This window comes from Mya arenaria, chromosome 3, assembly GCF_026914265.1.
Source record: "Mya arenaria isolate MELC-2E11 chromosome 3, ASM2691426v1".
Taxonomy (NCBI): Eukaryota; Metazoa; Mollusca; class Bivalvia; order Myida; family Myidae; genus Mya; species Mya arenaria.
In genome coordinates, this window is record NC_069124.1 from 35202810 (window position 1) to 35216678 (window position 13869).

General features: G+C 35.5%; 1 protein-coding gene across 1 annotated transcript; it reads left to right on the top strand.

Annotated features, from left to right (window-relative positions):
- The first annotated feature begins 6337 nt into the window (after window positions 1-6337).
- LOC128228487 (aquaporin-7-like) lies at window positions 6338-13869 on the top strand. The gene is made up of 5 exons (XM_052939825.1): window positions 6338-6595; window positions 7091-7355; window positions 9436-9542; window positions 11766-11983; window positions 12205-13869. Exons 1-5 carry the CDS (start codon window positions 6512-6514, stop codon window positions 12398-12400), a joined length of 870 nt encoding a protein of 289 aa, XP_052795785.1. The 5' UTR covers window positions 6338-6511; the 3' UTR covers window positions 12401-13869.

The window sequence follows — 13869 nt, forward strand, 5'->3', positions numbered from 1 at the left end:
TAAGTATTCTAGTCTGTAAATATTTCTTTGTCTGTTTTTTTTAGGACAAATGCATTGCACTGTCTTTCAAGATATATCACATCATTGACACCTGCATTTGTAGCTCAAGTTTAATCGGATGCAGAACTGGATGAAGTTAAAGCGTAGTAGGCAGTTATTTGATATAAAGAGTAGGTTAACTAAATAACCATATATGTAAACACACCATTATTGTTAGATTTCTATATGTCTTGACAATTTGATTATTACCTAGTTAAATCATTTGCTTACTTTTATTTTTTGTGCGTATAGATAAATTTTATTTACACTAAACAGATCTTCCAACAATTTTCAGGACTGCATGAGAGTGTAATGCTCAACACTTCGGCATCAGGAAGGTCAAGTGGCATTGCTGTAATGCAGAGAATCTATAAAAAAAATCCCACACTGTATCTGCCTCTTCGAAGTCTGGCCACAGCATCCCACAGTTGGTTAATGACCGTCAGCAGCCAGTCACGTTTTACAATTCGAAATCATTCCTAGATACATATTTCAAATCTCTTATTTATATAACCAAATACCACCATTTCTACGTATCAAAACATAAACCAGGAGTTGTAGTATGCAGAGTTTGTAGATTCCTCAGAATTGAAGTTTATGTTTTGAGGATGAGCCCAGAAAGTGGTGTTTTGCCTGCTTAGATGCTACACATCAATTGAACCTTTACGATGCTATTGGTCCATTTTTATGTCCCCGAAGGTGGGCTTATTAAAATGCACCGTTCGTCCGTCGTCCGTGTGTCCGGCTCAATAACTCGTGTCCGGGCTGTAACTTTCCCTTGTATGGACAGATTTTAAAATAACTTGCCACATGTGTTCCACATAACAAGACAACGTGTCGCATGCAAGACCCGTGTCCCTACCTCTAAGGTCAAGGTCACACTAGGGTGTTTATTCACAATGGAATGCTGCATATATAAGGACATAGAGTATAGGTTGTCGTGTCCGGGCTGTAACTTTCTCTTGTATGAACAGATTTTAAAATGACTTGCCACATGTGTCCGACATACCAAGACGACATGTCATGTGCAAGACCCATGTCCTTACCTCTAAGTTCAAGGTCACACTTAGTGTTTATTCACAATGGAATGCTGCTTATAAGAACATTGTAGGTTGTCAAGTATGGGTGGTAGTTTTTAAGTTTAGAGGCAATTTAAAGTAACTTGCCATATGTATTTGACACATAAAGGCAAGATCAACTTTCCATGTACTGACCTTGTTCATAGGTCAATGTCACATTCGGGGGCATTCGTCACATGCTGTGACAGCTCTTGTTTAGATCTGTGTCATAAAGATCTGCAGTATGCCCTAAACCAACACTGTGTAAAGTCAAAGTTGATATTGCCAAAAATGACACACCGAAAGGCTGTAAACTCAAACATAGCTGTCTGTGTTAATTTAATGTGGACTGGTTTAATGTAGTGCTGCATAGATCTGTTTGTCAACTTCATGTAAACCAGTGTGGAAGTATACTTATGTCATAAATGGCATTGCAGCAAAAAATGAGGTCATTATGAGCTAGTGTAATAACTTTTAACATGACATCACAATAATGAATGGCGTTGAAAATGTGAACCCTTTGTAGCAACGTTTAATGTGTTTACCACTGTAAATACTCACATTAGTAGGTTTGATATAAATACTTTATATGATTAGTTGAAAATGACATCTCGATGAATTAACTATTGTCATTTTCTCCTTTGTTGGTGAGTTGTTGTTTGTAGAGCATATGTTTGTGGCAAATTTGAAAAGAAATGAGTAGAAATGGCATAATCACATGTAACCATAGCAACAGAAAGTTTTTTCCATAATTTTTATGTCATTTTGTACATATAATGAGCAATGTGGTCTTGTTGTTTCTATGAAGTAGTTTATGTGTAAGCAGTTAGTTAAGTAAGTATTTCGACATGGATGCTGCATTTAAAATAAGAACATTTTTAGTGGACATTTTTTTCAAACTGGTTTACCAATGTGTAACAAAATGATCCATATCTTTTGATTTCTTTGTAAAAAATGACTTGAAACATAAGTTTTTATTTCTGAGGTACTTAGTATCATTTACATGCCAATAACTTAAAACTCATTGTATGTTTAGAGCACATTTTTATCGTCGACTTTCAAAAATGATTTGAAATAGCGTTTTCATAAGTTACCATAGCAACCGATTTTTACTTTGACCTTTGTGGTCAATTTCTGTGTTTTTATGGACATTAGAAAAATGTACTTGCTATTTGCTTTTTGTAAATTATGTAAAACTAGTAAAGGTAAGTTCAATATATAAATATCTCGACATGGATTTTGTTCAAATTGTGTTTTTAATAGCCCTGTGTTACAAAATGTTTCATATGTTTTTAACTTTTGTGAAATTTGACATGAAACTTAACATTTTATTTCTGAAAATAGTCAGTAACATGAATATGTCAATAACTTAAAAAAAACAATTTTATTAAGATCATTCTTTTTGATGCAGACTTTCAAAAATGATTGGAAGTAGCATTTTTATAAGTTACCATAGCAACCGAATTTTTCTTTGACCTTTTTTGTCAATTATCATTATGGACATGAGCAAAGCATACTTGTTGTTTTCTTTTTGTAGTTTATGTGATATTTGTAAAGATATATTTTAATATTTTGACATGTATACTTCATTCAAAATAAGAACAGATTTAGTGAACATTTAGTTTAAATTGTGTATTACTCTGTTACAAATTGTCCATATCCTATGGGTTTTTTTAAGAATTGGACTTGCAACTTCATATTTTATTTCTGCAATTTCTTGGTATCATGAAAATGTCAATAACATCATTTTGTGAGAAACATGCAGGAAATGAGTGAAAATGGCATTATCGATAGTTACCATAGCAACCAAATGCAGTTATGAACTTTACGTTAACGATTTGTAATCGAACGATGAATGCTTATTGTTTTTTATGTTAAAACTTATAAATTACTTGTAAATAACTCTTGACATGGTACTTATCTGTCATGGATATTTCATTCTAAATAAAACTTTGAACATTTGACCAGGCATTTTGTTCATTTTGATTTATACACCTATGTTACGAAAAGTACTATATTTTTTAAGTTTTGTGAATTTTGACTGGAAGCTTTGGATTTCTGTTCTAGAAATACTTGGCATCACAAAGGTTACACTATCTCAAAATGTCATTTTTGGGCCAGAATGATCATATTCCCATTCCCATCCACATATATAGGCCACCAGAAACGCCATAAATTATACTGATTAGTTACTTGTCAACAACATAGGGTGACGTGTTCAACAATTTAAATAGGGCATACATGAATAGTGAATGAATGAATGAACGAACGAACGAACGAACGAACGAACGAGTGGTCACTCTTCTTGGCAAACATGTATAAGGAAACACTTTTTACAAAAATCTCAAAATGTTTTGAAATGTTTGCAATGCTCGATTTCCTAAGCAGGCCCATGTTAATCACAATCGCGAGAAGCGCCTTCATCTCAGTACATGTGGTAGGAACCAAGGCCCGAACACGCGAGAAGCGCCTTCATCTCAGTACATGTGGTAGGAACCAAGGCCCGAACACGCGAGAAGCGCCTTCATCTCAGTACATGTGGTAGGAACCAAGGCCCGAACACGCGAGAAGCGCCTTCATCTCAGTACATGTGGTAGGAACCAAGGCCCGAACACGCGAGAAGCGCCTTCATCTCAGTACATGTGGTAGGAACCAAGGCCCGAACACGCGAGAAGCGCCTTCATCTCAGTACATGTGGCAGGAACCAAGGCCCGAACACGCGAGAAGCGCCTTCATACCACTGCCACCCTTAAAACTTACCTAGCGTACCTAAAATTCAAATCATCATGAACATCAACAGCAGCAGCATTTGTTATGACAACAACTGCACTCATAACATCTCAATCGACACAAATAATTAATAAAGCTTCTGTATTGATTGGATGTATCATCATTTAATTGTATTTATTAGATTAATTTATTGTTAACATTGCCCTGGTTCTGTTTAGGTTTACCTGGTCAAAGGGTATTTTTGTATGTGATCACTTGTTCGTCTGGCGTGTTACTTCTCGAATCAAATTCTCTGTAAAGAGAAGACTGAAAAAATCAATAGGTGTCTCTTCTTCACCAGTTAAATGACCACTCAGGTCCTGTTTCTTCATGAAAAAGTAAATTTTCAACATTATTATTATTATTACGAAGACATTGCCATGTGCGTATTTGTGCTTTATAAATGCCTGAAATGACGTTGTACAGTATATATTTATATTGATATGTAGCATATAATATGTTTAAAGGTACTTAAAAGCAAGACCAAAAATAGTAATTACGAAAAACGCGGGAAACGAAATGACGTCGCGTGCGTCTTGGAGCGGTTCCGCACGGGCGGATATGACGTAACAGACGATAAACAACTTTTATTATTGTTGCCGTCTATATGATATTCGCAACTTTAATGACCCAACCAAAATAGGCCCAAAATAGGCACGTGGCACTCAACGTAGTATACCAAAATAGGACCAAAATATGCCCTTGGCACAGAGATTGTTTAGAAGAAATAAAATTATCATAAAATGGTGTGTTTCTCCAAATCCAAGTTCATTACAAGTTGCTATTTAAAATGTCAAGTAAATTACCTAACTTTTCAAAGTTTGTGTCATTGTATACAGGGGTTTAGCTGGGAATATTGATATTTGCATGCATAGGCCCATACCGATTTGGCGTAAATCTGGAGCCATTTTGGTCATCAAAATTATCTTTATTGTGCACTCGAGCGCCTTCCAAAACTTGGCACTTTTATTATATGCTTTCCCGTGGGGGATTTATCAGTGAAATAAAAATGATATTTCACTGTTTTAAACAGTGAAATAACATTTTGATATTTTCCCCTATTTTGTAATGTTAACCCGCTCTCAATCCCAAATCAAACGTCAGCGCGCACAGGGCAGGGACACAATTGCAAAGACGTAATTTCTGAAACTAGTGACGTTACGTTCGCATTTAGCGCGCTTTTCTAAAAATAAAAAACAAAACAATCTGGGACCAATAACAATCCTACTCCCAGCTACAATTGAATGTAATTTTACATCATTTAAAGCTGCATTCTCACAGATTGAAGGTTTTGACAACTTGATATTAGACTGCTGACAAAAAATAAGATCGCAGATTTTTATACTGATTTAAATTCAAATATTAATGTTTTATGCATTTTGCTAGAACCGTTAGTAACGGTTTAAGCCATAAAACATTGATTTTCGAACGGAAATATGCAAATCTGCGATCTGATCTATTGTCAGCAATCTGTTATCATTGGTTTGCAGATATTTAAGCAAAAATTTCCTCCTTCCAAGACAAAAAAATAAACAAGTTGTAAAAACGGTAAATCTGTGAGAGTGCAGCTTTAACTGGCAAATAATAAAAAAGAAAAACATGTTGGTTTCAGTGTAAGCACGCGATACATTTCACCTTGTGAACACCAAAAGTACATAGGCATATAATAATTATATATTACACCAAATTCTGAGTTTCAAGTTGGTGCCACTCGGTGAAAAATATTACTATCCAACTCTAAAACAAACAATTATCCTATATTATCTATTTGGGAACAGTACGCTCATTTACCAAATGTTAAAAAGCCTATACTCCCTGAACCTCCAGTTTTTATTGACGAATTTTACTCTTTTTCTTCAATTTTTGGAAGTGCAGGCCCGGACCTACCATGCACACTGAAGGATACAAGCAAAGATAAAACAAAGTTTGGAGTTTGATTTATGATTAACGATTGGGGATACAAGATATTTCATATAAAGTTATAGTTATAACCACACTTAAGAATTGTTTTATTAACTCGCGTTTCGCGCTCAACCTGCATGTACATGAACCTAGATAGTGTACGGGAACTACTGATAAGCCAAGCTGATTGACCTGAATAAATCGTATCGTATTTCAAAAGGCTTTCCATGTTCAAAGTTTATCCACGTCTGATAAAACAGTGGGCTGGGGATGTTTATTAGCTAACTAGAACATACATACGTTGCAAACTTCGCAAACAATGGACTTTAAAAGTGAAATACTAACACACGTTAACTGTGATTTGCCTTTTCTTTTCTAGCAATGTGATATAATTCATCCTGTGAAACAGTGACTATACTGCTTAATTCACAATTATCAATCACAGCCGCAATTAGTGAATACATTGGATACTCAGCGGTAACTAAACCTTTATTTGTAATGATCGTGTGCGCCCTGTAAGATTTGTTATGGAACTACGGTTCGCATCTTAATTGCATGATTACATAAAGTTCCAGCTTGCCTTGAAGTTTGTCTTTTGTGTGTGACTTTGTTGCAAATAAAATAAGTAAACACTAATTAAAATAGTGACTACTTTTAAGAAAAACTTTTCACGTTAAGTGACAGTTGTTTTCCTCCGAGGCGGTAAAAATAATACCGGGCATCCATCTGTAGAAAGCGCTCCAATGGCGCTGTCAACCAAGCTTCGGGTGCACAATGATCTTGCTCGAGAGGCGCTTGCAGAGTTCCTGGGAACCTTCATCCTCCTGGTAAAATCCGTTTTATTTGCTGTTGTTGCTGTAGTAGATCGAAGTTGTTGATGTTCTTGTTGTTGTTATAAATTCCTAAATAACAATTACATGAGGTAAAAATGCACACTTTTTAAATGGTTTTCAGTCAGGAGATAAGAAGTTGGACTATAACTATTATTATACCGTCGGCGTATTTTATTCGCACAAGTTCATGGTGCCGAATCAGTATTCCATTTTTTTATAACATTAATTTATCTTCTTAAAAATAAAAACTTGAAATGAGATAGCGGCTGTTTTTAAAGTATAAACAATATTATTATTTAAACATTTTAGAGTTGTCAACGACTGAAAATGTAAAGGTTTCAACCCGGAAGAAATGAACACGTTGTACGCTTATCCGAAATATTCAGAGCTTTCAGATTCAGCAGATTCAGAAACATTGCCATACGTTGACGTCAAATTTATTTCAATGTTTACCTTTTGAACAACTAGTTATTATGTGTGTGATTTTAGTCGTTTGGTGACGGTTCCGTGGCACAGATGCTGCTGAGCCAAGGGGAACTCGGGAGCGCCCTGTCCATCCATCTCTCCTGGGGGTTGGGGGTCATGATGGGTGTCTTTGTGGCCGGCGGGGTTTCCGGTGCGCATCTCAATCCGGCTGTCACCGGCGCCATGGCGTGCCTGGGACGCCTGCCATGGCGGAAAGCACCCGTATACATGCTCGCGCAGTACCTTGGCGCCTTTATCGCAGCCGCCTGTGTCTACCTTGTGTATTATGGTAGGTCAATACTATGGGTAGCCGGGTTAATGTATAATATAAACATACACAAATGATAACATTCATGTTTAGTGCAAAATATACATAGATTAGGTTATAAATATTATCGAAAAACATAGGGTCATCGTAAAGTTATAACTACATAGTTAGATGTTTAACGAGCACTTATCGTTTCTCGTCATGTAATGATATATGTACAAAAAACATTCCCGGATTTATAGGGCTGTCAATTTTAGATCATTAACGAGAGCCGGGTACCCGATTGTCAATAGCCCCCGAGTATCCGTTTATATTTGTTTCACACCGTAGAATAAACACGACATAAAATAGTTTCTTTCCGCGGTGTAACCATGTCGTCCGAAACAAAAACACGCACAATTTGGAAGTGTGTTTTATCGTTTGTCAAATGAAAGCTCTAAGTGGCTAGACACCAGGTGATACCATTGCAAGAGCAAAAGAAAATTGACAAAAACATAAAATTGACATCATTATGTACAACGTATTGAATCTTACTTACTGATGTATCACATCGCTTACGACTCGTGCATCTTTCGCAGTTTTTGCGCATTTTTCCAATTCGAAATTTACTATGGTTGTTTAACACGAAAATCCCAGTAGGTTTAAAAATAGCGTCGGTAAATTTATCTGTACGTAATTTGCTATGTTTTGTATGCACTACATTTCATGCAAAAATATAAATTATTTATTATTTACCTAAGGGATACTGAACAATATAAGAATAAGACAATATAGGTGTGGCACAGGCGGGATACTTTAATCAGATATACACTCTCATTCAAACCAAATGGTCTCAACAAAAAATGCGCCAGCATAATATACCTGGCTTCAATGTTCTCATACACAATGGTTGTTATACGCAAATGAAAAAAAAACACTGCTAAAGAGCAGATGTAAAGCGTCCGTACCGGCACTGCTGCACTCACTCTCAGACTCAACATCCCTTCAACTGCCATGCCGTTACAGAAAATTACCAAACTGTCAAAGATAAATATGCATGAGACAGTATGTAAAGCGTCCGTACCGGCACTGCTGCACTCACTCTCAGACTCAACATCCCTTCAACTGCCATGCCGTTACAGAAAATTACCAAACTGTCAAAGATAAATATGCATGAGACAGTATTCATGAATAATACTAGCAGCAAGTATTCGAATTAAATACATCCGTAATAAATGCAAATTTTACAATCTGAAAGAAGTAATTGCTATACAGTCTGATCGTCGAATGATCAATTCAATACTATAGATGCACGATGAAAACTACGAGTTTACGCACGAGTAACCAAATCTAGAAGTTCTCTTGCTTGCTTCCTATACCGCAGCTTTAATAAATACATTCATGAATACAGATGAGACAGCAAATAATAATAATAATAATAATAATAATAATAATAATAATAATAATAATAATAATGATGATGATGATGATGATGATGATGATGATGATGATGATGATGATATATCATCGACCTCCTTCACAGTTCTAAGGTTGTTTTATTGAACAGTTTACCACATATCACCTGTGTAGCAGTGAGTCAGAATACTTCTTTTCTTTTTACTTCCTGTCTTTTACTAACATTTCTTTCACTTATCCATTTCCTTACTTTTTCTTATCTTATTTATATTTATCGCCAAATACTTATCAAGTTTATGTGCTCATGGGGAAGACGTTACTAGTGTTGTTAGAACTTGTATCCAACCCATTTGATTTTTGTATACTCTATATTATTGTTGTAAATACCGATTATGTTAAAAGAAAAAATGCAATGAAATATGTTTAAACCAAGTTCTAAGCTTGCTTTGAGGAAATACTGTGTTTTCCAATTTTTGGACCATCTGCCGGTGTCTATCCCCTTTAACACATGCATGATGTAAAAGAAAAACAGTAATTTTCGTCGCAGTATTGTATTATACCTTAACTAATTGCTACATTGACCGGGTAGCGGGTACTAAAATTGTTAAACGTACCTGGCCTGCCGGTACCCTGCTACACGTCCATGTCATAGTAAATTTGCATCCATCCATTCCTCATTAATCAGGTAGTTATAAATGAATTACAGACGCCCTAGCGCACTACGATGGAGGGGTCCGGGACCTGAGCTCGGCAGGGATTTTCGCCACCTACCCACAGACTTACGTCACTTCCTGGAACTGCTTCGGGGACCAGGTAAGGTTAACATGTCATTTTAAAGACGAATGAGGAGCGCATATCACATTTAAAAAAAAAATGAGAAAAAGACGGAGAGTGTATAAATTTTGAAAATTTCATGGTACCTTTATCAGGAGCTACTTTGCACTTGGTTAAAAAATGAACTTTTCCAATAGTATAATAAGATATGTACATTTTTTTTCATATCCCAAAAAGATCTCAGTCTGACACTTTTTTGACATGTTTTTTTTTTGTTCAGCAATGGCTTTTAGAGCTATTTTTCTCTTCTATTGGTCTCAATTGAAATAAAAAAAAGTTTTATGAATCATTCCATCTTTGCATGTTTTTTTTTTTTTTTTTTTTTTTTTTTTTTTTTTTTTTTTTAAACTCTTAAAACTTACCCTCTGTGTATTGCATTTCTTTATCATTTATTTTATGAGAAAACTTAACACTTTCCTAAGTCTGAAACTGTTATATCTATATAAAATATTAAAATATATGGATTATTTCTTCAAAGAAAGGAATAATGTTTCATTATGATTTTTTGGATAGTATTACACATATATATGGATGTGTCAATAATGCGGTGATACTACAACTTTCGGTCATGTTTAACCCAGATGGACAATTTATATTCAAGTCTATACTTTTCATTCACACGACATGTTAAATTAAAGCTGCACTCTCACAGATTGAACGTTTTGACAACATTTTTTATATTTTGTCTTTGAACGAGCCAATTTTTGCGAAAATCCATGGAAACCAGTGATATAAGAGTGATGACAACAAATTAGATCGCAGTTTTTTTATATTTAAGTTCAAAAATTGATGTTTGATGCATTTTTCTTAAACCGTTAGTAACGGTGTAAGCCATAAAACATTAATTTTCGAACGGTCAGCAGTCTTATATAATTAGTTTGCAGATATCTACGCAAAAAATTGCCCTTTCCTAGACTAAAAATAAAAAAAGTTGTAAAAGTGGTAAATCTGGGAGAGTGCAGCTTTAAGGACAAAAACATCTTACATGATATGTAGAAAGCAAAACTTAACTCCAAATCATGTTGTTTTTCATATTCATGACCTTCATAAGTACATATATACAACAACAACATGAATAACGAACCTTGTCGCTAACTATTTTCAAAGATTTTCTAAACCACTCAACTGATCATCACAATTTCAATATCCTTTCAAAGCTACATGAAATTCCTACCTAGAAATGTAAACGACTTATGTATGATTAATGATAGAAATGAATGAGTATATAAACATATCTTATTGTTTCAAGTGCAACAGCATAGAGTTTCAAATACACCCTCTTTTGGAACAATCCAAGCAGAGGATACTAGTAGGTTTTCTTAACAAATATGTCCGGAAATGCTCCAACACTAGCGGATATAAGCGATGCCCCCCCCCCCCCCCCCCTCAAAAAGATACCCTAATATTGTCCAAGTGTAACTTTTCATCTTAAAGCTGCACTCTCACAGATTGGCCATTTTAACAACTTTTTTTAAAAATTTTGTCTTGGAAAGACCAAATTTTTTCATAAATATCTGCAAACCAATGATATAAGATTGCTGACAAAAAAAACAGATCGTAGATTTCCGTTCGAAAATTAATGATTTATGGCTTAAACCGTTACTAAATGTTAAAGAAAAATGCATAAAACATCAATTTTTTAACTTAAATATGAAATTCTACGATCTGATTTTTTGTCAGCAGTCCCATATAACTAGTGTCCATGGATTTTCGCAAAAATTGGCTCGTTCCAAGTCAAAAAAGTCGTCAAACCGTTCAATCTGTGAGAGTGCAGCTTTAACATGGAAGAAAACATATGCATGACTTACACCAGGATGCAGTATTTGATACTTTAGTTACATGTAGTAAGACAAATACAATGGGAGATCGCCCGAACCGCTACACCAAATTTACAGCCGTTTTTACTTGGTTCCTTGTCCTCTCTTAGGACAAATCCTGGGCCCACCCCTGATGTTGGCACTATTCAATTCAATCTAATGAATATATATCATCATATAAATAAAGCATACATGTTACTACCGGAGAAACAATCCTGATCCGGTGTATATAATTCGATTTATAGCTTTCACCGCGCCTTGATCTACAATTGTGCAAAACGCCAATGATTAAAGCATCTTTAATCATTTGAAGAAGAACATTCCCAAAATTGACTTACTACATAGATGCGATTACCTATTTCCAGTAAATGTTTTTCTCCCTCAGATATTTGGAACTGCCCTGTTGCTGATCGGCATCCTGGCGATCACGGACCCCGATAACATGGCTCCCTCCAAGGCTATGACGGCCCTCTGCGTTGGGCTGCTTGTCGTCGCCATCGGGATGACCTTTGGCCTGAATTGTGGATACGCCATCAACCCCGCCCGCGACCTAGGGCCGAGGATTTTCACTGCGATTGGCGGTTGGGGATTGGAGCCTTTTAAGTGAGCACATGGCTATTTGTTTCAGAGTTGTCTTATTTTGCAATACTAGTAATAAGGAGTGGGCAGAAGTAAAATAAGAATTAATTTAAAAGAACTGTAAAGTAGACTCATTTCAATATTTGATTATCGAATAAAATGCATAATAGAACATAACATACGAATGTCGTGTGCGTTTCTCATATATTTGGTATCTACACGTCATGATTTGTTTTCTATTCCAGTGTTCGGAACTACAACTATTTCTGGATCCCAGTGGTGGCAACGCACCTAGGGGCGATTATTGGCTCTCTCGTTTACCAACTCTGTGTGGGTTTCCACTGGCCGCGACAGGCCTCCGACGCTCAGATGAACGTCCGCGGGGGCCCTGTGAGTCAAGTGCAGTACGATGGCCCTTACGAAAGCCAAGCAAAACTGTAATGAAGTCCATCGTCGGCTACCATAAATGATATTTTCCGAATACACTATGGACAATTCGTAGGAGTGTTAAGTAATGAACGCAGAGTACGGGGGTTCATTCAGTCTGAACTGAGATATACATGCCTGCACAAAGAAAGACAGGCGGCAGTGACATCTGCTTTGGTTCAGATAATAGCCACACTCGTCAACTACACGTGTGTACATAATAGCACTTTTTTTATTTGGTTGTTATAGAATTGTAAACAAAAATACTATACCCATCCATATGTTGCCAGACTGGGGCTGGTGGGTCAGGCGAGTCTGGCGAGCTCTGCTTGGTGTATAAGAGAAAGACTTTCATGTAGATACATTAACATATACTATATCTAAAGAAAAATAAAATTAATACTTTCAGTATATGAGTGCGAAAAAAATTAAGTAGGCTATCTTTTATAATTATATCTATGTAGAAGACGGAAAATGAACATATGAACTTCTCAGGGTTCCAGCTTTATTTTAACCTATTTATTGAAACATGCCTTAATAGTATATATAATAAATACATGATTAAAAATCGCACAATCGGTACAAACATTGTTAGAATATTCAGAAATTTAGGAGCGATGGAGATAAAAGATATATAGAGTAATTAAATTAAAAGTTAAACATGAAAAAAAACTCTTTACCAAAATCATAACATCCAATCCTGGACGAAACAAAGACATAGTACAGTAGACATAAATGCTCTGTCTGGGAGAAGTCTGTACTGAAGGGGAATAGCATTGACCTGTCAATATAAATAGAAATTACACGCAAAAAAAAATAAAACACGTTTTTGAGATTTTAGTTTCCTTAACAGTGTAAACCACATTGCTTACATTCACTCGTATAAGATGCAAAAACAAAGAAATATAGGATAAGTGTTTGTTTCAGTGTAAGATCGTTGTATATTTCACCGAGTGAGCACCAAATGTTATATTTCACGAGTGACGTAGTGAAATATTCACTTTTGGTGTTCACAAGGTGAAATATATAGCGATCGTACACTGAATCAAGCATTTTTATTTATTTATTTATATGCCTTAAATTGGTATAAAACATTTTATTAAATTTTCTTCGAAAAAAAAATGCGCCAACTGAATGCGCAAGTAACGTCATATCGGAAATGACGTCGTTCATTTTGTGTCCAAGCCCTGTGCGCGCTGATATTTGTTTTGGATAGCACATGTAGCAAAACGGGCTAAAATGTACAAGCAGTGAAAACTATCAAATTGATATTTTCACTATTTGAAACAGTGAAAGATCGTTTTTATTTTACTGATAAATCCCTATAATCCATATCTTTAATAAAATCTTCAAATATCTGTTTGGATGAACAGGGATAATACTTATCATTTCATTTTCAGAACGTTTTGAGTACAGTGTATGTTCATTATAGTTAAATTAAACATTCATTTGTCATTGGTGTTGCCAATAATTTGCATTATACA